Raw genomic sequence first — 25,967 nt, forward strand, 5'->3', positions numbered from 1 at the left:
TGGAGAGACAGAAGGAGAAAGAGGAGGGGAAGATGGGAGGCTCAGCGAACGGGAGTCAGGGCGTGATCAGTGGGAACGTAACGGGGGATCATCATCAAAAAACACTAAACTCAAACAATCGAGCTTAGGTGTAGCAATAGATGTTGAATAGTTTAAAAGAAAAAATAAATCTCTTTCCTTTCGCCTTGAAGTTTTCTGAAACAGTTTGAGTCTACCTGCTAGCTCACAAACGGTCATTAGTTCTGCTCGGAAATTAAAAACCAAGTTTGCGTGGCTGTTTATGGAAAAATCTTTGACATGGAGACGAAGCTTTATGGAAAAATGTGAAAATCATCTTTGGCAGGTTCGCAGCCCAGACGCTGCTCCTCAACATGAATAAATTAATCCGCAGCCAGGCTTCGGAAATTCTGACGGAGAACGGACATAAAAACGGCAAAGGCAGACTTGCAGAACACTGGAGGCAAACATTTCTGTTTTGTTTTTTTTGACAAGTAAAAATATTCACCATCGGGTTTTTAAGCAAGTGCAATTGATCCCATATGTCTGAATCGTGATTCTGACCATTGAGCCTTTATTCTTGTTCTAACTTGCTAAATCTCTGGAAGAGTTTTTGGAAAAGAGGGAAAATTACTTTAAAAAACAATAAGTAATGAAAGTGCGGTGGACGAAAACCTCTGTCTGTTTTTGTGGGTGGATTTTCAGCACTTCATTACGCCAAGAACCGACACCTGGATCTAATTGGTCTCAGTTCTCTGGTCCTCTACTTGCATAACATTCTGCTTTTCTGTGGAAAACTTTCACTCCTCTGATTCTTGCTTGGCATTCCGTGACTTTGCAAAAACTAATCATGTCATCTGAACTTTTTCCCCATTTTGTCACATTAAAGCCGCAGACTTCAGCACATTTATTTGGGGTTTTTACGAGCAAGACCAACAGTGGAAGGCAAATGAGATGGGGATGTTTTTGCAAACGAGAATACGAGAAGCGGGGTTTGCACTTGCATTCCATTGTCTTGACTCTGATGCCCGTAAATAAAATCTGGCGCCACTAAGTGCCTCCAGATGTCATCTAATTAGTAAATAATGCAGCTGCGTATGAAAAAAAGCTTAGTTTGTAAAAAATCTACGATCTGTGAAGACCACAAAAGTTTATTAGAGAATGTAGCGAACAAACAAAGCAAGATCTCAGGCTCTGAACTGTACACTTCAACCGAACAGCTAAGATGCGTTCATGAGAAACTCATCCAGTTGCATTTGCAACAGTTGTGAATTGGCAGAACCCTCATTAAGCTCTGTAAATAAGATTAATATAACGTTAGGTTGATAACTTGTTTTCCTGCTTTCATTGGGTTCCAAAAGAATTTCTTGAATTTTACTTGCATCGACTCATTATGCTCCACTTCTTGCACTTCTCGTCCGAGAAGTGAAACTGAAATTGAAAAGCTTCTCTGTTTCACGAGAGTTGTAGACAAAAAAGTTAGATTTCAAGGCGACAATCAGCTCGGCATTTTTGGTGCTTAATCAATAAAATATTCTGTCAAAACTGGACAGAAGGAAGGTCTTTTTCCTCAAGTGGAAAACCTTGGAATGAAACCTTCTCATTACATTTTTGGTTAGATAAATATCTAACAAGAGGACAGATGTGTTATCTAATCTCAAAGTTGCTGGTAATCTGGTTCAGATTTCTACAAAGCTGAATTAAAACCTGAGCTTCAGATAAACCATGCGTTCAATGCACGCCGGTTCTTTTTACATCTCGCATTTAATCAGTCGATATCGAACTTCTGATTAGACGTAAGGTATAAAACTCCCGCAGCTGCAAAAAGTGACAAATAACTACTCCTTCCAGTTTGCTTTGGAAGGGAACTGTTTGTTTCTCGGTCAGGTTACAGTTTATGCTTCTGTCACTTCATCTCGGCACGGCCGCAAATATTTATTGCCTTGAGGTTGCCGTGTTTCTACCTCTGTCGCTGGTAGCGTTTAGTGTGAAAACACTCATAAATCGTTCCAGATTTTTTTATTTGTTTTGTTGTTGTTTTTCTCTGTCATTTCCATGTCACACTGTTTCTGTTTGAGTGTCTTGATGTTTGACTCTTGCTCTCTAATTCTCTCTTGGAGCACTTGCTTTCAGGAGTGTTTTCTTAGTACTCAGGTTACTGCTTGATTACTAACCCCACCGAACATCTGTGGAGACGTTTTGGGTGTTTGGTTCAGGCTGGTTGAGGAGTGGGACGCCACAGCAGTGTGTAACGGAGGCATCGACCTGCTGTGGCGGGTTTGGCTGCCAGATAAATACAGTTCTTTTGCTTTCTGAATTTTTGAGTAATCGGATCACCAGTCAGATTAGATCTGAGAAAGGGAAGACATAAAAGGAAAGCTTTTTTCTCCTTGGAAAGATTCAAATTCAATTCAGTTTATTTATATATAGTGTCAATTCACAACGAACGTCACAGCAAGGCACTTTATAAAAAAGATCATTTCAGTGCAATCATACATAGATTCTTGGATTTATTCAAATGTTCCACTGGGAGGTAAATTTAAAGTAATCTGACACGTTTTACTGCAGATCTTCCACAATGCCATGAATCTGTGGATGCCAGCAAAGTTATCAGGCTTTACCAAAATACAACAAACATTTCTGTAAAACATGTCTCTAAATCATGTTCAGTCTCATTTTTTTCAAAGTGAAGAAGGTGGACTTCGTTAGGTACAGCTGTCCAGTTGCTTGTTGACACATGCCAGGGTCATGGCAGCAGCTCAATCTTTGGGATGTGAAGGAACAAAAAAAATCTAATGATGTGAAACTGGTGAATCTGCACCAACTGCAACCAAAATCTCTGATTTTTATTTTTTTTTTAAAGACAAAAACAAAATTTCATCTACGTCACAGAGAAATAAAGAAGTTTGTAAGGCAAAAACCAAGGGTGACGTAGAACTCATGAAGCTAGGATTGTACAGAAAGTGAGTTAAAGATGAAATGTGTGCCTTTAAGAGGCCGACAATGTATCAGTTAATTACTGTGATAAATGTTTGTGTTACGCTGGTCAAACATTGCTGTCAATCCCAACGAGCGAAGCCAAATAATAACAATAAAAAAACGTATAAAATGTTGCTAACAATTCTTTAAAGGGTACTAAAACTAATTAACCACACGTTAAATGTTTTTGCTTAGCTTTATATATTACAATCCATGCAACCCCAGAAGAAGCATATATAAAATTATTAGAACTATGATGTATGTATGATTATTTTTGTATTATTGTTTCTCTATTTCAAATAAAAATAGACAACTTAACATACAGATTCTTTAAAGAGTATCTAAAAATCCCCCCCCCCTCTAACAGCTTCTCTCTCCAACTTGAGCCTAATTAGCTAATCAAAAATATTTAAGTAAAAAAAATGACCCATAAGAAGTTAGAATACAAACTTTATGCGTTTGCTGTGAATGCACGCTAATACATATTTCCAGCACATGTTGAGAAAGGGGGGAAAAAAATACAGCTGGAGCCCACATGGCCATGCTTTGTCAAAGGGTACACATATGGAGATCCAAGCAAGCACATTAGCAAACAGGATATTCTCAGGCTTCTTGGCGCAGACACACAGGAGCTTCTAATAAAACCTCAGACGGCACCCAGACACCACCTTCTGTTCCTGCAGCGCGCCTTAACCCGGGACTCATGCCCTGCGCAGGCAAGCAGGCAGGCCGCGCCGTTCTCTCACCTGGAGTCTCATGGGCTCACATGTGAATCCAAGGCGGAGATCTTCTTAAAGCACATGACGTCCGCTCGTGTTTGCCCGAGTCGTCTTGCATCACAGAACCGTCCTGATTTTTATTTTTTTTTAAAAGAATCCCCAAATTATAAAACCACCTAAGGAGGTCATTAGTGTTTTTATGTGATATATAAGAAGTCATGCTTGCAGCTAACTTTAACACACATTGCTATGGTTTCAGAATCAGCGTTAAAAAGCACACTAATTTTAATCGTGATGTTTTTTTGAGTTGGACAGATTGAAAACAAACACTTTTTTTTTCCTTTCAGGATCTTGTCTCTTATCTGTTTTGACAAGGTTAAAGAGCTCAGGCTACTTTGGTTGCATAAGTGCCACAGTAAAAAGCCCCACACACATACACACACACACACACACACACACACACACACACTTAAACAAGTGTGCGCAAATGTGATTTTAGTGAACAGTCAAACACAACGCTGGCTTCTCCGCCTGCCAGCGGCTGCACATGAGCTAAAGCTGTCCGACACGCATGTCTAAACACACAGGAATATTTGCAGTAAGCCTCAAGCTAGAAGCTATATGTGCCTATAGGGTCCAGAAGATAAATGTCTCTTCAGATCCTCAAATTGGACCACGCTCAGGAGAGCGATTCATGGAAAGAGGTGGACAGGGTGCGGGTCTGGAAATCGCCACTTGGGGGCAACAGATTGAAGTGCAGAGCTGAACTCGCTCTGAAAGTTTTAGGATGAGCCCCAGGACTCAAACACTGACGCTTTGTCCTGTTGCAAAGACGCAGAAGTTCAGAATCACGTGGAGAGAGCTGCAAGATTGCACTTTTCATCTGCGTATTTGTTGTTAAAGGTGTTGGTTTCATAAGGAAACCAACACCTTTTACTTTGTTTAGCCATAAATTGAGGGGAATGCAATGATTCAGAAAATTACTACTCACTCTTGACATCTGGTCTTAGTTTATGCAGGTGCATCTCAGTAATTATTGAAAAGATTTCTGTAACTCAATTCACTAAGTGAAACACGTTGTATTTACAAACAAGCATGTTTTAAGTCATCATTCTATTTTTTGCTTGCTTCTAATAAAAAAAATGGCCTTAATAGAAGTATATTTGATACCTTCTTAAAGGTTATTTTACAATTTTCTGTATATTTGCTATATTATTGTTAGTCACCTCTTAGAGTAGCTACAGCATAGGGTTGTCTTTGCCCTACTTTCAGTCAAACAGTACTCTTAACCTTTCTAAAGTTAAGAGTATTTGGCAAATACAATTAAAGATTTATTACACTGTACTCACAAGACAAGAAAAATGACATTGGTAGGGTAATAAATTTAGCATGTCACCATTTCAAAGCCATTCTAGTTTCCTTCAACAAACCAGAGTCTGTGTTGACGAACATGGGTAGAATCTGTCTGCCTCATTAGCCACGAAGCACCAAGCCAACGAATCAGGGGTTTTGAAGACACACGCCACCAAAACTGCTAAAGTCATTCACACAGAAAGCCGGAGTCATTGGTTTTAAACAGAGCCTTTGTGCAATGACTTGACTTGAGTCACAAATGCTACAAACAGCTGTGCTGTTTATAATCATTGTGGGGACTGAATCAAGTAGCTAGTTTAGGTGCCAGATTATTAGCTGCAGGAAAAAGACACTGCAGCAATGAGTCTTTATATATATATATATATATATTCTATAATTACGAGAAATGACTCTTAAGCAAGAACGATTTTAACATAAATAAACTTGGACCCCCCCCAAAAATCTATTTTTTATCAAATCAATTTGAGAACATAAAAATCTCCCTCATGATTACAGGACAGAACAATTTACTGCATGAAAACATATCCTATATTCGTACTTGTGTGGTAAGCCAAAAAAGAGAAGTAATTGAATAAGAAATAAAAATTGTGGTTTTGTTCTATGGCTGCACTGCGAACCACATTTTGATGTTGGATAAGAAAAATGGCACTACGAGGCACTAAATCATCTGTACGACACATTGGTCTTCAAAATGTGCTTTTTTTTACTTCAAATCACAACTAGTGAATGTCATATGGACCAAATTTATTTGTGCTTAGTGTAAATATTCATACTAAAGTATCTTAAATGGCTGGAGGATAATAAATCTGCAGCGGAGCATGAAATGGTTTCTTGTGCAAACATATATGTCTTCAGATTTCAGAGAGCTGATCTATGACAGCGTAACTTTAACTTTACATCCGCCACCCTTCTGATTTTACTCATTTTGTGCCGTAAAGTCGAGGTAAATTTGTTTATTTGGTGGAAAGTTAAGGCTTGAAGCGCTGAGGTGTTAAATCAAATGTGTTGCTCTGCACGTTTGCTCTCAGTCTGGGTGATCTCCCCTGGGAAAGCTGGTTTCCTCCCGCAAACCAAAGGCACGGCGGACTGAACGCTCCCCGCTGAAAGTGTTTGCTGTCCGTATGTTTATATTTGGATGCATATAATATCCAGAGAGTTCCCAGAGTGTTGGGAACTTTTGAAACACGGATAGAAATACATTTTATTATCGTGCAGTATATAGCGACGCTGGTGCAGCTTTTCACTCTTGCTCAAAGCTTCTCTTTTAATTAAAACCAACGCAAAAGGAAACGTAAAGCCCCAGCATTTACTGCAGCTTTGTTCACGTCTCATTGTGCAGCACACGAAGAACTGACTCCATTGTGTAAGCGTTTGGAGGAAGAATCTGACCCATATTTACTCTGACAGGACGACAGTTTCTGTGGTGTGAAGACACATCTGCAGGGTGACTTATTGTTTCCAGATGGCAAGAAACCAGCCCTTTGTTCAAAGGAAGGATGTGATAGACTGTAGGTTGGACAACTTTGAAGTTCCCATTGGGGTGAAATATGTCGAAAGCTGAACTTCAGTGTAGTTTATTTATCTGGTCAGACCCCCTTTTCCTAAATAGAGACATCTGGGTGTTTTGTTTTACAAAACATTTCGACTTAATGTATTTTTGCAACCCGGTATAAAGCATTAGATATATGTTAAACGCTGATTAAACAACCCACAATCAATTGGAGGCAAACTACTTACCAACGAGTTGGTAGTTTACCCGATGAACATCCTTCTTGCTGTTATGTGTCCTGTCTTGTGTGCTTGCTAGTCATTTTTGTTTTTCAGCCAGTTCCCACAGTAACACTGACGAAAATTCAGAAAATTTCAAACATGAACAGAAATGCTACTTTTTTATTAGTACTTTTATTTCGTTTAGGACACCTTAGCTGGAGCCCGCACACCAGGGGGAAAAAAAAGAGAAACACCTTTCCTGCTGATATATTAAGTCTGAGCTAAGGTAAGTGCCTTGTGCCTTTAAGCATTGAGAGGTTTTTATACAACATTTATATACAGCGTCTATACATACAACATTCACACCAACACGGGCGCTTTGGACGCACCCTCCAAATTTTTCATGACGGTTGAAGAGAGAAAGGACAAGTAGGAAAAACAAAAAGAAAAAAAAGAAAAAGGGAAACACATAAGCGTATTAACAAATGACTTCAAAAGCACTTGGTTCAAGTCGAAAGGTAAAAATTAAGAGCATGCATATAATCTTTGGAAGTGACATCATCTGTTCAAGACATATCGTTTATTCTAACTTTCTGGAGCCATTTTCCACTCGTGTTGCGGAAAACGCTGGCGAGAGAAACGACGGGCGGAGTATGATGAAGAACACGTAGAAACTACACGGCTGTGAAGCAAAAGAAATCCCAATGTGGAACAGGACACGGTTGCTTTTATCTCTATTTTTAAGTAAGTACAATACAAATGGAGAGCTGAGTTCTGTGCAGTTTGTTGACGTTACACTCTGGAAGCCGTTCATGTTACACAGGCATTAGCTAGTACATACCAAATTAATAATAATAATAAAAAAAATAAAAAATCAGCTGTTATTGGTCGTTTAAAACACAGGTTGCTCTCGCTGCCTGCTCTGCAGGCCAGCTGTATCATGAATAGAGGAAGACAAAGTTGAACTGAGTGGGATTTGTGACGTCGCTCCGCCTGAGCGAGGCGTCTTTTTGGTCTGGGTTCGTCTCTGTGTCGAGCCGCTGAATTAATTAACCTATGTAAATTAATGCGCTAAAACACGTATGCAAAAAAAACCCCAACAAAAAACAAAAATGTTAAAAACAAAGAAATGAATCGCTTAACTAGTTCCACAAATGATATGTTGTGTGTGAGTCCCACCAAGATGTGCGAGTGTTTACTATGAGCCGTGCGTATAACCGCTCCACAAACCCTTGAAGCTAAATATTGAGAGAGGAATGTTGTGTTTTAAGGTCCAATGTCTGCTAGAGCGCTGGAAAGCAGAGTGTCGATTAATACGTCATAATTTGCACGCTGGCAGTGGTGGAAAGGAGAAGTGGTGGGAGTCAGTGTTGTGGGGTTATGGTCTAACACACACTTGCAAAACGTTCATGCTCTCATCTATAAACACATTCTTGCTCGCGGAGGAGCTCGGCTCTACTTCTTCCTGTAGTTTCCGAGCTGAATGGCGGAGCGGTCGAAGACGCAGCGGAAGGTGATTGGCTGGACTTCCCAGTAGGGTACCGGGTTGCTGAACAGGCTGATACCCGAGTACATGGCCTTCTTGGTGTTGAAGCCAGGGGGGCAGAAGTCCTCCGTTCCCACAACGCCAATCTTGTTGGCGTGGAGGTAGACCACCTGGAGACAGGATTGAAATAATTACAACATGTGGTTAGTAAATGAGATGGGCACAGCTGTAATTTAGGTTTCTGAAGAAAAGGTAAATAAAAATGATGATATGTCTCTCGATGAGTTGCTCAGATAAGTCAAACATTCAGAATCCTTCACATATGCTGCTCATACATCCCATATATATATATATATATATATATATATATATAAAATCTAAGATAAAGATTAAAGTGTTACCAAATCAACTGGGGGATTAAACTCTGCACTTCGGTGCTGTGCATCAATCACACATCGATTGGCACATTTAACATAAATACGATGTATTGCACTGAGAAAAGATTGATAACTATATTCCTGCCTTGGATAGTTTTGATCAGAAACATTTAGGATTTTCACCAGAACAACAAGCAACGAGCTGAACAACAAAGTGTGAATAGTCATTATCCGGTAATATTGCATTTCCTCCTACTGATGTAAACATTTTGAGTTATATTAGTCTTAATTCTGAGGATTTATTCATGTTTTTTCAAACTCCCTGTGATACAACACTGCTTGTAGGTTGGAGGTTTGCCCTGTTTAAGCCTCAGATATTTACTTTGGTGTGTTGAGTTGAGAGTAAACACGTCGATTTCAAAAGAGCTGGCGGAGGCTTTCGATAAGATGACATCACAGCTTATTGAAGTCTGGTGAGGAATATAAAGCGATAAACCCTTTGACTTTAAGGAACAAAGTCTTCTTATAAATAAGTTTATGAACTCTGTTGCCATGTCCAGGTTTGGCCGTCCAAGCAGGTCCACCCTGAATGCAGACTCCAAGACGCTAACGCACGTCTCTAAAAATCATGAAATGTCATCAAAGTAATTCCAGTTTTAATAAAAGTGCATGCTTGGATAATCGGGAAATGTAACTTTCAGGGTCCATCAGAAAGACACAAATCCAGGGTAAAGTTTGCCAAAGAGCACATAGACAAAAACCAGGACTTCGGGAGAAGCAGCTCTGGCCAAATGAATCTTCGTTCGTCTCATTTAGAAACCAGAACAGAAGGCGTGTTTAGCATTAACCAAAAAACAACATTAGTGGGAAATAACCTCATAAAAACAGAGCCTCCATGTGAATCATGCAGCTGGAAGTATCATGGTTTCTTGCATCACGGTGTGGCCAGATATCTATCGGAAAATTCACTTGGACATCTGCTGTGTATCAGAAGGCACCTGACAAATAAACCAGCTCAGTTTCCAAATATATGAAAAAAGAATCGAATATCTAATTGTTTCTCGACTCTCCTCAGAGCGCGATGACGCCTGGATTAGTAACATGCTGGCATTCGAGACTCTGGAGCCATTGTGTACCTGGATGTATTTATGGTCAGGCAGGCCAGAAGGAACGCTGGTCAGAGCGTTGTTATCCAGGTGCAGCTCTCTCAGATGTGGCACGTTAGCCAGGCTGCCGTTTTCCACAGTGCTGATCTCATTGTAGCTCAGGCCGAGCCTGCAAGAAAAATAAGCGCAGGAATGAGTCACGTCTGGAAGAACCGAATGCGAAAGAGCACAAACCTCCACGATTTGAAACAACGGAGCGATGCTGTAAAGGTTTTTTAGCCAATAAAGGTAGATAAAGCCACTGCAGGGAAACGAGCGTAAAGGTTCTTCATTTTACACATGCTGCTTTCAATCATCTTTCAGCTTTGTTTGTTTAGAGGCAAACAAAGCTGTGAGCGTTTACGCTTCTGAAAATGTTTACTGTTGGCATCAATGCTGGTTTACAGCAAGGCTGGGAAGAGAAGTATCATTTTTATTACTTGGCCAGATTCTTCAGGCCTTTCAGGGCGCTGGATGTCACCTTGGTGATCTTGTTTGCATCCAAGTGAAGCTCAGACAGAGAGCTAGGCAGACCTGCAAACCCAAATGAGACAGGATTACCATCAAGGCGGAGCTGAGGAACACCACGAAATAATTTCAACTCGCTCATCAAGGCGTCTTTCTCCGGGTTATCAAACCGAATCCCCCTTTTCACAGACTCTTTTCCGAGTGTAAACAGCTAAATTTCCACTGGCTCGTCGTTTTTGCGGTTTTCAGCAGAAGAAATTAATTCGAAACTCTTGGAAAATACTTTATGTTAATTTGTGACGCTACGGCGAATAAATCAACTGCGAGCGCATCGCCAAGCGCTGAAAGAGAAGCTAAGCCGCACATATTTGTGTTCCTCAGCTCAGAACTGGTGTTGTAACTCTTCTCAGCTGAATTAAACTTTCAGTACCGAAGCAAAGACAAAATGTGTTGTTCCGAAGTGCAAGACAGGCTCAGTCCACTGACGTATGACAGACAAATTCAGTTGTTAGCAGACAGTTTTAGACACAAGTTCAAAATGATTATTCTGCTTTTTTTTTTTTTAAATCTTCAACTTCTCGGTCCTTTTATACCATCGGTGCCTGACTACAGATGTCATCAGTTCACAACAACACAAGTTAACTAGTGTTTAATCCGCTTGACTTTTTCTGAACTGAGTTTATTTTAAAGTTTCTGGTAAAGCTTGTAATGGTCATGATAAAAATATGCAGGTTTCTGGTTCAGATCAGAACCTACTCACATTATTATGGCAATAATAAGCTTGCTTAAAACATGTAATTCTCAAAAATCAGAGTCAAAATCTAACTTTTTCACTGTCTTCGTAAAAAGATTTCAAGAAATGCGTATTTTAATCAAAACTGAACAATTACTTCTTCCAAGTCTTCTGTTAAATTTGGTCATTAGAGTTTCATCCTCACCATGTCAGTCATCTTTTTCACATCCAGAAATATCTTGACAGGTTAATTTTGTTCAAATGAGAAGAAAAGTGTAGCAGTCCCTGCAGAGTTAGTGTTTATCAGCATATCATCTGGCTAATTGAGATCTGATCACATGGAAAAGATGATCCACAGACAACATTTGCAACTGCAATCAACAATCCAATCGTTAACTTCAATGCATTCGAGACTAATTCTTGTTTGGGAAACGAGTCCTTACCTTTAGGAATCTCTGTGATGTTAGTGTCTGCAATTCGGATGTAGGAGACCCTCTTCAGGTCAGCGAAGGCGCCGGCTTCAACTCCTGCACTCTTCAGAGGGTTGGACCCAAGTTCTGAAAAAAATAAAAATAAAAAATAAAATAATTAGTTAGATATGGAAGTTTGCTTCTTCCAGGAATGTTTAGACTATTCAGCAGTGCAAGAAAACTGCAACACGGTTGAAGATTTGCAAGAAAATCAAACAATACTTCGATGTCTATTCCAAGTTAGGTGGATTTGAAATATTTTTCCTCCCGTCTCATACCCATCACGATGACCTGGGCCATGCCCTGGAAGGAGGCCTTTTTGATCTTGGTGATCTCATTCTCGTGGATGCGGAGCTCCTGCAGGCTCTTGGGCATGTTGGCCGGCATCTCCTTCAGCATGTTCTTGGACAGGTAGAGCCGCTGCAGCTTGGTCAGAGGGCTGAAGGCTTTAGGGTGGATGGTGGTGATCTTGTTGTTCACCAGGATGAGAGCCTACATGGAAAAAATACCAGGGATTAAGTGGAGAATATGTAGTCCATGAAACCACAGAACCTCCACAGCAATTTGGCCTCCAACGTATATTAAACAAGAAAATTATATCGCTGGGGTTACGTTGAAAGACTCTTTAATGCGTTCTCATGAAATTCTAAAAATATTGCAAACTGTACTCAATAATATTTCTTTTTTTGGACATGAGAGTTATGCCTACAGCTTTTCTCCTGGCAAAGAGAGAGGATATAGTGTTAGGTGTTTGGACTTTCTGGTTAAGAGAAAAGAAACATTATAGTGGAGCAGCTTCTGCTCTCAGACTGAGGAATTTACAATAAATATGGCAGGTGCCAGACGGTAGGATAAATCATGTATTTGCACCTTGGAAGATTAATCAAAATCAGAAAAAAACAAAAACAAATTGGGTTGTTACTTGCTTTTCAGAAAACACTCTATCTCCTCCAGTTGAAAGCTGATACCTGCTCATGCAGAGCTCCTAAAAAATCTTAATACTACTGGGAATAACGCCAATTATTTAGACACGAAAAAGAATAAACACATGTTGACGATAATTACGTGTAATCCTTTCAGGTGCTTGAAGTCGCTCTCTTTGATCTCGGTGATCTTGTTGTTCTGCAGGTCCAGCAAAGTGGCATCGTCAGGAATGTCAGCAGGAACTTCCTTCAGACCTGACGGTGAAATTCACAAGAGAGACAACAGGTAAAGTTCTGCTGATGTCCACTAACAGACAGAGCTAGTTTAGTGTAAAGTTAAACACTAAACTAGTGTTTTACCAAAGAAAAATGAAAGTTAATCAAGGTAAAATCCTATGGAGAATGTGAGAAAGTCTAAAAATAAACCGCCTGCCGTCTTAAAATGATAGAAAACTTTATTCATCTCATTTGGGATTTTCCCTGAGGAAGAAGCTGTAGTTTCAGATCCAACTCCCTGAAAACCTGAGAAGTTTCTGAAAGTTTTTTTTCCCTTGTGTGTAACTTTTAATTGCCTTGTGTACAAATGGCGTTGTACAAATATTTAAACTCTAAAGAAATGCTTGACTGCTTTCAACTGCTGTTTATTCTCACATGAATATTTATCTCAATGAAAGGAAAAAAAAAAAAATCCCCGGATTGTTGCTTTATAGTCCTTAACGTTTTCAAAACAGTGGCTTTCCAGGGCGACTGAATAACTATTTTTGTGCTCGGAGGCACATATGGTGGAAATCGACCCTAAAACAAATTTCCTTTGGAGTAAATAAGCAGCTGCATACCTGGACAGCAAAGTCACACGAAACTGTTTTACTTGGCATTTGGTTACAGAAAATCCCATCTGTTTTCAAAGTCCTGTAGTCTGGTGAAGTGGACAGGAGATATGTCTCGGTGCACACACGACAACTCAAAGTGGAGAGTTTTTATTTAAAACCGAGAGACATTTAATAAACTGTTTAACAAAGTATGTCTCTCCTTGAGTTTCTGGTCTACCTAACTTTTGGCCCCAAAAACTTGTGATGACTGCAGACAAACATCACTTCTTGCAAGTTGCTTTTCTTTTTTTTTTCTCTGTCAACTTTTCCAACTGCACAGTGAATGATCCAGAAACCATCGCAGCTGTTTGCGGTCGCTGCCTCATTTACTTTGAGAAAAGTCAGACTGGCTCATCCTTCTGCATAACATCCACGAAACCTGAGGAATACGCTGAAATAAATTGATCGCTAAACTGCACATCATTTTTGGCTGACTTATAAGACACAAAAACATGCTTTTTAGGGATTTATTAACAATTACGTAACATTAAATAGTGTATATTACACATTATATAACTATATGCCAAATATGCGCTCTGAAAGCACAACAAAAATCAGAATATCAAGCACATTTTTCTCAAAGGTTGAATTTCCAGTAGATTGATCAGTGATTGGGCAACATGGGTTGATCATCATCAAACACTTTCAGTTTTGAATGTTTTTTCTTTTCAACAAATGATGATTTAAACCAAACTTGTCTTAACTAAAAAAAGCAACCGCCTCTTGTTAAGTGACTCTGATTACACAGATTTTAGATGATTTGCTATTCACTAGCTACGGCCAGATGTGATTAAAAGAAATCACCTAAATAGAGAAATAACCTGACAACAAACAGCTGAACAGTCTCAAAAAGTAAGACATTATGACTCAATCTAATAACAAAATAGCAATAAGTACTTATATATCAGTAAAGGAAAGGTTAGAAAGTAATTTCTAAGACTTTGGGATGCAGTAACCTACCAAAACTACTCCAACTGATCCAGAAGGTCACAAAAAACACCAGGACAAAATCTAAAGCTTGCTTAGTTAAACTATTTTATACAGCAATAAAAAAAGAAAGGGGGAGAATATGCCATCCACATCTAACATTCCTCCCAAAAAGACATCTTAAAAGGTTGAGGTGTGAAAACTGTCCAGCTCGGTTCTACTAAAAGAACTGCAGAAGGAAGAACGGGTTTTGATTTAGGAAGCTGTTACTTTCTCCCACCGGACCAGGTCAGTTTGGAGAGAAAACAAAATTTCAACATCAAAATGTGTTGAAATTTGATGTTTCGTTTAAATAAGTGTGAAGTAAGTGGCAAATATTGTTTCCCTACCTGCAACTTGCAGGCATGTCATCTTAATGACAGTTTTGCTGATACGAGAATTTGGTAAGTTGAAATTTTGTCTGGCTTTTGTTTTGGCTGCATCGAAAATGTCTTGAAAGACAAGCCGGTCTTTCTGGTGACGGAGACCAGAAACGTGCTCATATTGTCGATTTCTGGAAGCTCTTTCTTCTTGGCAACGGTCAGCTGACAGTTTGAACGTTTCCATTTTCGATTTTGATCGTTTCTTTGCCAGAATTAATCGCAAACGGTGAGCGGAGCCCTCAGTATGGCTTGTGCGAGTTTGAACACTGATGTTTATTCCTGCCCATGTTTGAGCCGTGGAGTGTGTGTGGGTGTGTGTGTGTGTATGCCAGCAGGTCTGGGAAGCAGATGGGGGTTCAGTGACAGCAGTGAAGGACGCAGACAAAGGGCGACATCTTTGGGGGTACAAAGCCAAACGGAAATGACCATTATTCACTTAAACTGTCTTCATCGTTACCATTTGACACATCTACTCTTCTGAAGTAAATAAAGTTGCCTTCTAATTTACATCCTGATTGGTCCTCTGAATCCAAAACATCTCCTGTCTGTCTGCTGCTGTTTTATTTTATCCTCACAGAATCCCCAGCGGGTCCGCCTCCCTTCCTCCTAATCTGTTCTCTTCAAGAACATGCCTCTCTCTTTCCAAACATCACCAAAAAAAAAAAATCTAATCCTACTGCCTGTCTTACCCTTTTTATGTAATAAGTGCTATTCCTTAGACAGTGTCTGCAGGGATGACTCAAACTGCTGCATACTCCATACATCAGATTAAGCAAACATCGCAGATAAGCTCCAAACGCCAAGCACGACGACTGAAAAAACTGTTTGGATTACGCATAAGTAAAAAGAGGTGACCAAGTAATTGTAAAGTAAGCATTTCGCTGAGAAACACATCCTGGATTGTTTTAGGGGTTGCACAGGACTTTCCAAAGTCGGGAGGAAGCTTTAATCTTCCTCAGTGTTTAAGAAAGCTAATTTCCCAGAAAGAGCAGATCATGCATTTGTTACAGGAAGTGAAGCAAGACTCAGAACATCTGTGAGTGATTAACATATCAACACATGGCCTCATGTTCTCTGGAGGACTTCGCAGTAACGTGTAACACAATACGCCCCTCGAATGACCGGGCCGGGTTTGGGTGGGTGGGTCTGCTGCTTTTAAAGCTGCCCGTCTGAGGTCAGGGCCTGGTACCATAAACCGGGCGCAGTACTCTGCAATCCGGGCCAAAAAATCAAACGGAAGACTGCAAGGAGAAAATGGACGTGGAGGCACTTGATGTGACTTCACTGCGTTTCATTTTTTTTCCAAAGGCGGCGTAATCCGTCAACACGTAGGGCTGATAATCTAACAAATGAGTTCCTATGATGAGGCTGGAGGAGTGCTTAGTGAATGTTAATTTCGTTGGATTACATGAATTAAGCCGAGCTGTTTTGACGGCGATGCTTTGAAATTACAAGTTTGCGCTGCAGAAACTGTACCAATTGAAAGTCGTTACACGACTTTGTTGTGGTCATCATAAACATATCCCTGCAAAAAAACTGAGGCAGAAACTCTTATTTGATTATAAGCTTGATTTTGGTTAGATTCCAAATAAAAAAAATAAAGAATTCAGGAGGTGTTTTTACTTCTTAATGTATCTCAGGCATTTATTGGTGTTTCTATTAGCTATTTTTTTATGTTTAAGCATTAAAATACTTAATAAAAAGCTTAGGCAAATTTGTTAATTCAGACAAATTTCTGCATTGACGGTATTATCCCCTCATGTAAACTCCACGTTGTAGGCAGGACCTGCAGGTGGATGACATTATTAATGTCCATCAACATATGATTAAGTTTTAGCAAATGATATTCCCCTAATTTGCGGCTTTCGTTCCCAAATGTCCCAAATGTCTTGAAACTTTATTAAACTATGTAGCAGAGGTTGTCAGAACTGAAGCATTGCACCGTTTTCTCTTGTTAGATCTTCTCTTCCCACTAGATCAGGACGTCAGGACATTTTCTAAATAAAAATTTTACAAAATGAGCTGCACTTTTCTTTCATCATGTGGGCGTGTGTTGCTGCTTTACCAAGGTCAGAGCACTGGATCACACGCAGGTGACACTGGCATCTGAATGGGCACTTCGGTCCTGCGGGGTCGCCAGGGGGGACGGGCCCGATGGGACCAACCCCCGACCCGACGTCGTCCTCCATCATGAAGTCTAGGAAGCCGGTTTGACGGAAGGGCAGGGCCCAGCAGGCGGTGACCAGAAGCAGGGAGAGGCAGGCGGTCCGCATGGTGCTGCTTGCAGAGAGCCTGCAGAAGACACGTTGGAAGGGATTAGCGATAAAACAAATATCTGTTCTTCAAATACCGCTTCTGGTGCTGCATTACTCAGGAAAAAAAAAGCATAATATTGTGACTGATGAGGGTTTTAATTGCAATTAAGCTTTTGATGGACAAATGTTCAGTTTTTGGTGGAAGGAGAAAGGTTTTGCTTGGTTTGATTTGCCTTAAGAGTCAGAACTTGAATATGGGATCTACTTCACACCCGAGTTGATTGCATTGTAGATGCATGAAAACAGGTGGAATGTGCTGGTTGTGATGCTGCTACTGGTTGCATGAAAGGCATTTGGAGGCAGTACGAATGGCAGCGTTTGGGTTCATGTGCATTGCTCAACAATATACCAAAATAATTTTTAAAAAAAGCTACGTTTTGAGGTAAATGCGCCTGAATATTTCCATTTTACTCTACAGTTACACTACGTTAAAATAAGAGAGAAATTATTCATTAGGCAGCATTACATTCTCTTTGGATAAAAACACTGAGAAACCATTTTATGGCTTTGCGCAATTTAGCAAAGAATCTTAAAAAAAAAGCAACTTTATTTTATAAAAGAAAACAACAATTATGCTAAAAATAACATTGACAATTAGTTTTAGAATGATGTTAACTGTAACATTCATTTTTATTGCTTTATATCAGTGCAAATTCCAGTTGTTATCCGGCTCTTTATTGTTCAACAATTTGAAATTAGCTGGTTTAGTTAGTTGTGATATATTGTTTGCTTGGCTAGCTAGCCTGCAGTCAGCTTCTTTACAGGTTTATAGCTTAAAAACAGTATTAGTGTACTGAGTGATGTTTGGGGCTGTCCACTCCATGACTTTTTGTGGGGTTTTTTGTAACTGGAAATGATTTTTAAAAAAAGAGCCAAATTTGCCTTTATTTTAAGCTAGAGAAAAGTGTAGCAGTCTTCTTTCAGCCAGCTTTTCCAGCAGTGTGCAGAAACAGGTGAGGCATTGGCAGCAATGTATTATTACAGTAGGAACACAACGACAAAAGTGTCTAAAACGCTGGGATACCTTTAGATTGGTCGTGGGCTTTAGTATTTGGCAGCCTCTCTAGAATGGCTCCTATTTATTAAATAAGTAAATATCTGGTTGTAAAAACCAAAGCACCTGAAAGGAGAAACAACATACATGCATCTGTGAAAGACTTCCAACATGTAACGGTTTAGCTGAAAGCATTGCTCTAAGTGGAAAATGCTTAATTATTTTAAACAAAAAAAATATCATTTGTCTACTTTTAGTTTGACTGTTTTAGTTGGCAATTTCTGTCGGTGATCCATTTATCTCTTAATTATCGTTGACCTTTGGTGCTTTCTGATGGTTTGAGTGCATTTCTGACTGTTTAACATTTTCTTATGAAGTGGAAAAATCCATAAAAGTAGTTATCCCTAACTGATGATACACTCTGTAGGGATTTCCCTTCATTCTCCCTCCATAAACTGTTTATCTATTCCTTTTTCTAGACTAAGCATCACATTTTGACACCACCAAAAGTGGTTAAACAATGACTGAACTCATCTGACGAAAGATAAATGAATAGAAAATCCCCAAATCTATAAATGATCCATTTTCTTTGCTCACTTTTTGTACATTCATGACTAACCAATCTCCTCCTGAAGTTGATGAGTACACCACTGGCTACTGCCACATCTGCATTAACTTTTACAGAAATACACAGGGGATGCGTTGCAGGAAATTGCATAGATTGCATAGCTGCAACTGCAGACCACTGTTCCACGTCTTCTCCTGCTTGAACGTAATAAATCACAGAGATTGATCGTCTGCCAAGCATTTTATATTAGTAGTGTGTGTCAACAGCATCAGGGAGTTTCTATCTTCTGTGGAAGCAGAGATCAGTGGGAGCGTCACGCTTCCTTGTCTATTTCTAGGTTTCAACACGACTTTGATGACACACGCGGACGTCGTCTCGAAATCAAGACACACGCCAGACATCCGCACAAACTTCCTGATCTTTTTCCACAGACACACACACCCACATACAGTCGATTCTCCCCCTCTTATTTGTTTTTTTTACACAGCACAAAATTGCATTTTTAAAAAAAAAAAGGAAAAGAAAACGCTAGTAAGAAGCCAAAAGCCGTTCCATGCAACTCGGTGCCACAATAATTGAAGGGCTGGTTTAAGCCGCAGCTCCAGCGGACCTTGACCCAAACATCATGATCGGGACGGGGAAACCTGCCCAAGACCAGCATTTGGCCCCGGCCTAAAAGCAACTCTCAGCCCGTTTAAATGATCCGTAAAGATGACGGGCTGTGCCTTTGATTTTTTTTTTTTTTTGTCTTTCGACTGTGTCCTATCTTGATAAATCTTATGTTTTTTAAAAAAAAACATTTTGCAACATAGCATATGTATAATACACTTTGCTGTGAAAATGTGTCTTCCTCCTTACACATTTCATCTGTTTTTGCTTTGTGCCACATTAAAACGCATAAGGGCAAATTTTCGTAGCATAAACTTAACCCGAGCAAAACAAAAATTTGGTTTTCATATGATTTAATTTATCCAAGGAACAAGCTACAGCTACACAACTGACTCTGTTTGATAAAGCAGTAAAAGTGCCTAATCATTACCTGTACCACTCTTGGCAGCAGTAGCTCCCATTAAGAGTTTATTATACCTGTTAATGAGTTTTCTTACATCACTGTGGAGGAATTCTGGCCCACAATTGTTTAAATTCGACCACATCGGAGGGTTTTCCGATATGAAAAGGCTAAATGTGCTTAGCTTTAAGGGCTTTATCTACAAACAGTGTGCCAACTGTACACAAGCGGCAAAAAGAGGACGGCGATAAAATTGAAAAGCGTTTAACAGCAGCCGTCCCAGTACTTCTGGCAACGTGGAGTTTTCATTTGTAACAGTTGAGGTCAAACGGAGAGGAAAATGTTCAGGGGAACAACAGAAACCAACGAGAGGTGTGAGTTAAACTCTTCACAGTGTTTGATGTCTGTGTGAGATGGAAATAGCTGACCAACGTAAGTGCAGGTTAGGGTTACGTCAGGTCAAGGAATGAGAGCGACGCTCTGACCCAGTCGTAATTATAGTCTCTGTCCACAAAAGCCAGTACTTTATCAAACTGTATGGCTTCAGTACGTTGAGGATTGAAATGTCATCCATCTGAGTGTTTTGTCTCCCGCTTTGAGCGCGTGACGCGTTAAGACGTCTTTTACACGTTCGGTCTGAATCTGGAATTATGTGTGTCGGTGTTTTTTTGCTTCAGAGGAAAGTTTTCCAAGCAGTTGGAAACGTCGCATCCTCCGGCTCCAGTCTGAGCACAAACCAGATCCAGGAGGAGGATTAATTCAAATGTCTGACAGGCTGACTAAGCTTGGCGATGTTCGCTTTTCAAGCGTTTGAAAAAGCTGACAGCTCAGTCCAACCAAAACTTTGTCAGGAGACTTGGGAGCCGTGGCTCGCGATCTCGAGATGTTTATTGTATCCCCAGGTCAAACGGAGCTCGTAGATTCTTTTACTGGATATTTTATCCGAGTTGCCTGATTGGTACCAGGCACAAATCTTGCGCAGAAATAAGCATCGTTTCTACCAGTTTGTGTTAAACTGATTGGACTTTCAGTGTTGTATAAAACTGTGCTGACTGACGCAGCCATGTCAGTCTTGTTATCTAGCCATTAAAATCATAAAATACTAACATCTGGCCTGTTGTGTGAGGAGAAACGGTCTGTTCCAGTTCTACTTGATAAAATCACCAGTGCTCTGAGAATAACACGAATTTAACTGCTGTATTAATGGACCACAGCTCCTTTCTTTGACCGTTGGCCACATAAACAGATGCATACAAACATGTTTATTGGTGCTGCATTTCAAATGTTCTTTTATTTGTCTTGCCATCAAGCTGTCAAAGATTTTCTGCAAACAATTCTGCAAATAGGCAAGAAAAATTTTTTTTTTTTTTTTTTAAAGATTGTTTTTGAAAAGTCTAACCACAATGTGGAATCTCAGCTTCAAAAAGGTTGGGTCCTTAGGATTTCTCTGATAAAGCTGTTTGGTGCAATTTCACATCTTTTCAGAATGAAAGATATGAACCAAAATGCAACACTCGGATCATGAGGTAGAACATCATCCGGGTCAGGGTCGAGGAACTGTACTTGCACATTGTTGGGCTTTAAATGAGGCAGTTCAGGCGTCTGATCAAGAAGCTTTTTGGGCGCCTCGCTTTGAGAGTTTTCCAAATTCCACTTGGAGAAAGTCCAGGAGCAGACCCAGAACACATAAGGACTTTATATCCCTTGTGGCCCCGGAAATTCCCTGGAAAAATCCAGAATGGACTGCGGAACATCACTATGGAGAGAGATTGACGCGTTACGTCTACGACCAAGTCCTGAATCGGTGGAAAACAACAAACAGATTGATGATGGACAAGTTTAGAAAATCAAACCTCGATTTCATGAGAACAGCTCTAAAAAAAAATGTCCATTCAAAAGATTAGGATTCCAAACATAGCTTAAATCCATGGCTTTCTGAGCTTTCCCAGCTGGATTAAGTTGGGATGAATGTATGGAGACAATGCTCGAGACGACCTGCTGTAGCCCAGGCAAGAGTTTCTTCATTACCATTCGAGTCACACTAAACTGGGAAGATGGCCAAAACTTTCCTCTTTCCTCACTGTTTATGCACACTCTCGCACACACACACACACGCCCACCCCCACACACCTCCCCCCCCCGAACACACGCACGCACGCGCGCACGCACACACGCACACACAAAATTCTGGCAAAGGGTGGACTAGTGTGCTCAGACTAAAGCAATGTCGAAACAAAATGCTGGAGCAGCGGTTCTTGAAGTTTACACCTCAGAAAACCTCTCTAAGAGTTTCTGTTTCTGATAAAAAAAAATACAGCTGTACATGCAGGCTTAAAATACAATTTTAGTTTTTCTTTTTCCCTGTCTGTGTGTCATTTTTAAGAAGGACATGGCATCTAAACATCCACTTACCACTAATAGGGGAAAACCATGAAAGAAAAATGACCATTTTACTCTAATTTAAAGAGTGCCAGGTGTTGCTCATTGTGAACCAATGAGCAACATTGGTTGCAGAACAGTTTGACTAGTTTCTTCTGCTTTTTAAAAAAAAAAAAAAAAAAAGTTGTTCCAAATCACTTTTTCACCTATTTGGAGTTTTTCTTTTTTAAGGATGTCCAAATACCTGTGTGTGGTGCACTGTGATATTTTATGTTTGAGAGCTGCAAATGTAACAGCTACCATAAAAAGAGCATGGCCTATTGTCCTATTTACAGCTGCTAAAACCATATAATAGTCATTTTATTTGATCTAGTTGTTGAATATAGATTTCTTCCAACAGATTAGACGTTTTTCACTGCAGACCATGTGGTTCAAACTGAAAGAGAGGCTGTATTTTCTGTCAGTGTCCAGTGAAAGCTGAGCAGGGGGCAGCTGGCACGATCTTCTTTAACTTTTATGATGTTCAGGATGAAGAAAAGGTTTTCCTGTAGGTTTTGTCTGCACATTACCAAATGGAGTGTCAATGAAATATGGCATCATGCCAGTGCCAGATGTTTCAGCCAATGAAAACACACTCAACAGGAGTCAAATATATATTAACAAATAAAATCCATATTGCCAATACAATATTAGAGTTTTCAACCTAGCTAACCCATGTTGGAGCTTTATATTGACTGTCTTTATGACAAAATACCTGTTACTGTCAAAAATAAACATCCTTCACAAGTGAGTTACAAGTGTTTTTAACCGGGGTTTGATCCAGGGTTTGATCGTCTTTTTGTTCTCCTGCATGAAACCCCCCCAGAAGTCTTACAAACCAAAGAAGAGTCATACTTTTCAAAAAAAAAAAAAAGAAAACCAGGTTTTGAGGATCAGTTCTATGTTTGGAGTGGTTCTTTCATTTACTGGAAATGTTCCTCCATTGCCTCTGAACGCCATCCAATCAGTTGATTATTTCGAAAGTGACAAAAGACCATTAAATGCTCATCAAGCTTGTAAGCAGAGGACAGATTGGTGAATAACACAACTAGCTGTAAAACTCAGTCCAAATAACATTTCACAGTTATAAACAAATTGCTATTCTCTGTCTCTCTCTGTCGGCTGCAACGTATCATTCATTCGTTTTATGACCCGGCAGGAAATAGGGGTGGAGGGTGACATTTCCTCTGATGGCAGCCACCTTGTCTGCTCTCCCTTCTTCTTCTCATTTTTCTTGTATCTCCCAACTTTCCCTCCCTCCGCACTCTCCTGACTCTTCCCTCCAGCATTACTAATGATTCCCAGATAGGAAGCACGGAGACCTTTGCATGAGAGAGGAAAGTAATTACCCTTTACTTCTGTGCTGCTTTCTCTCCTATGTTGTTGGAGCCTTTACTTGAAATGTTCAGACTAAGAAAACCAGACTGAGTGAACATAAAAATCTAAGTGATAGTAAAAAAAAAACCCCACACAAAACATACCTAAACTTTGTGCATCACCTCCCTCTTTCCTCCAACTCCCCCAAGGCCTGGGTTTGCGTCTGCAGAGCGGCTGTCGACAATTTATCACTGTAAGGTATTTACTAGGCCACAGGACGTTTAAAACATGTGAGGCTCTTTAAGTCTGTCAGCAAATGAATGCGAGTTCCCCTCCCACGTGGTTGCCCAAAACACATCATTTCCACCGTCGTCTGAGGAGTCAGAGGTCAGCGGTGTTGAAATGTTCCTCCAACCTTTGGGGATTTTCTACTCTGTCCAGCTCAGCTTATTCCTATCGGCACCAATTCACAGCCAAGTGAATCTCAAAACGCTTTATGAAGTCGTGTGAAGAGATGAAGTCAGTCCGGTGAATCCCTGCAGAAATCATTTGTGTAGACAGACTTTAATTCAGGTACGAACAACCCAGTTTAACCACAATTATAATGCGAAAGAGTTCTATTCAGTTTATCTCAACAATGACAGCAGCTCCTAATCCTGAGCCAGCAGTTTCCTATAAAAATGTGCATGGAGATGACCAACAAACATTCCCAGAAACTTCTTGGGATGTCAGGAAATCAGGTGGATCTTTAATGGCTCCTTTCAATGTTCTCGCCCCAAAAACACCCGGCCAGTGAACCTCACAGTCACTGCGATTCCCTCAGCTGGACGATCATTATGGGGCTTTCAGAACATGCCTGTGAGACAGCCAGTGGTTAAGCCACATTTCAGCTGTTTTGTGTGAAAAACCGTCATCCGACCATCATACCTCAACCTCATTATCAGTCTGCGCCGCACAGACGTGGAACAGCCTTCCCTCCCTTTTCTTCCCCTTTGCATCTCTTCCTCCCATCCTGTGCTCGCTGCTATTCCCTTTTAAGTTTTCCCTTTTTCCTTCCTGACCCCTCCGGTCATGGAGAGAGGCTCAAACGTGGAACTTTCTGCCGTTCCAATCAGCAAACTGGGGCAGGGAGACTGAGAGTTCCTGGCTACTGTCCATTTGCTCCCAATTGTTCTCTTACTCTGCTTGACCTGGAAAAATAAAGTCCAGATGGAAAAAATGCTGCCTGTGTGTGCAAGAATCTGGGCCTTGCCTCATCCAGCACTTCCATTTGCTCATTGCTTTGACTTTATTCTCGTACTTTGTGCCTGCCTTTTTTTTCTTTCTGTAGCTTTTATTTAACCCACAGTGCCTTTTTTGATTCCATTTTGCCTCTCAGTTTCACTTTATTCACTACAGCTCAACCACAGTAGTTTCTTCCCTTTTCTGCGCAGAGAAAAGATGTAATGAGTTAGCAGAGAGTTGTGCAGAGGCTTGCCGGGAAGCCTTCAGATGTCTCTTTGATGGAAGAAGCTGTACCATTACAGGATTAATGGCACTTTGTGTGTTGCCAGGTAAAAAAAAAAGAAAAAAAAAGGAAAACCCTTTCTTCATTTCCTCTTTTAAGCCTTTTACTTTTAAGTTGCAGCTACACACCAACCCTTTAGGGCATTTTTGTTAGGTTCCTGTTGAGAAGAAACAGGCACTTCTTAGCAGAAAGATAAGAGATTGGCTAATGAGGGGAGACTCTTTTTTTTTCTTCCCATATAAAACCATGACCAGTTATGGTGGCAGTTAAAGAACACAATGAAATAATCAAAGATGTTTTCCCCCCTCTTTCCCTGCATTCGTCTTTTATGATTCCCCAATGGAAAAGATGATCCAGCAATATTTCGTCTCAGATGTTAACCTGGAATCAATCAAGTTTAAAACCAATACTTTCCTAAAGAAAGCAACAAGCTCACTCTGTAAAACCCCAAACATCATACGGGCCTCAACTGTGTATACTTTAAGAATTCGAAGTTGGGTACCACACCCCCTTTTCCTGCAGCCACTTCTCTTTTCTTGACTCTTTTTTGTCCTGTATGCAGATTGAACTGATTAAGGAGTCCCCTCACATAATCATGAGTGCTGTGAGAACAGGACTTGGCAACATATCTGGAATATTACAGCACGAGCGCGGACGAAAGGGGAGGACGGAACGATGTAATGCTTGTAAAAGATGAACAAACTCACTTTATCTCGAGACCTTTCACAAAACACCCGCAAACTATCTCGAGAGAATGACCTACTGCATTGAAAGAAAGAAAAAAAAAAACAACTAAAGATGTCATCTTATCACAGATTTTTCCGGTTTTCTCAGCCATAGACAGAGTAAAACCTACCTGTTCTCAGTGGAAGCCAGGCAAGAAGAGTAGGAGCCGGCGAGATGAGCTTGACTTCCAAAATCCTGTCAAGTGGGCGGATGAGAGTACGAAGTGGCTGACGGGGCCTGTGGGGTTGTTTGAATCGGAGAGCGTGCAGCCAAAATCAAGCAGGTGTGCTCTCTCACAACAGGGGGAGGAGAGACGAACGGCGAGGAGGGAGAAGAGAGCGAGCGGGACAGGAGGGGAGAGGAGAGAGACAGAAGGAGGGTGGGGTCCGACCAACAAGCTCCTCTCAGGACCCAGACAATTGGTGGAGAACTTCCCCTCCGCTCCTGCTGTTCGGAGCCAAAAACAGCTGGAAGTGGAGAGGAGAGAAGGGGGAAAAAAAAAAAAAGAAGGGCT

General features: G+C 40.5%; 1 protein-coding gene and 1 long non-coding RNA gene across 2 annotated transcripts in view; one reads left to right on the forward strand and one right to left on the reverse strand.

Annotated features, from left to right (window-relative positions):
- Window positions 1-6,952: 6,952 nt before the first annotated feature.
- dcn (decorin) lies at window positions 6,953-25,925 on the reverse strand. The gene is made up of 8 exons (XM_008400584.3): window positions 25,584-25,925; window positions 16,665-16,891; window positions 12,524-12,636; window positions 11,737-11,950; window positions 11,432-11,545; window positions 10,228-10,321; window positions 9,779-9,917; window positions 6,953-8,435 (listed from the first exon to the last, which is right to left on the reverse strand). The coding sequence occupies exons 2-8, from the start codon at window positions 16,870-16,872 to the stop codon at window positions 8,235-8,237; spliced, it is 1,083 nt and encodes a 360-aa protein (XP_008398806.1). The 5' UTR covers window positions 16,873-16,891; window positions 25,584-25,925; the 3' UTR covers window positions 6,953-8,234.
- LOC108165879 (uncharacterized) overlaps window positions 12,590-25,967 on the forward strand; it is a 46,931-nt gene continuing 33,553 nt past the window's right edge. The window contains exon 1 of the long non-coding RNA XR_001776213.2: window positions 12,590-12,667. This is a non-coding gene — a long non-coding RNA (uncharacterized LOC108165879). The remainder of the gene's footprint in view (window positions 12,668-25,967) is intronic.

This window comes from Poecilia reticulata, chromosome 23 (assembly GCF_904066995.2).
Source record: "Poecilia reticulata chromosome 23, P_reticulata-male-v2, whole genome shotgun sequence".
In the NCBI taxonomy this organism is placed as follows: domain Eukaryota; kingdom Metazoa; phylum Chordata; class Actinopteri; order Cyprinodontiformes; family Poeciliidae; genus Poecilia; species Poecilia reticulata.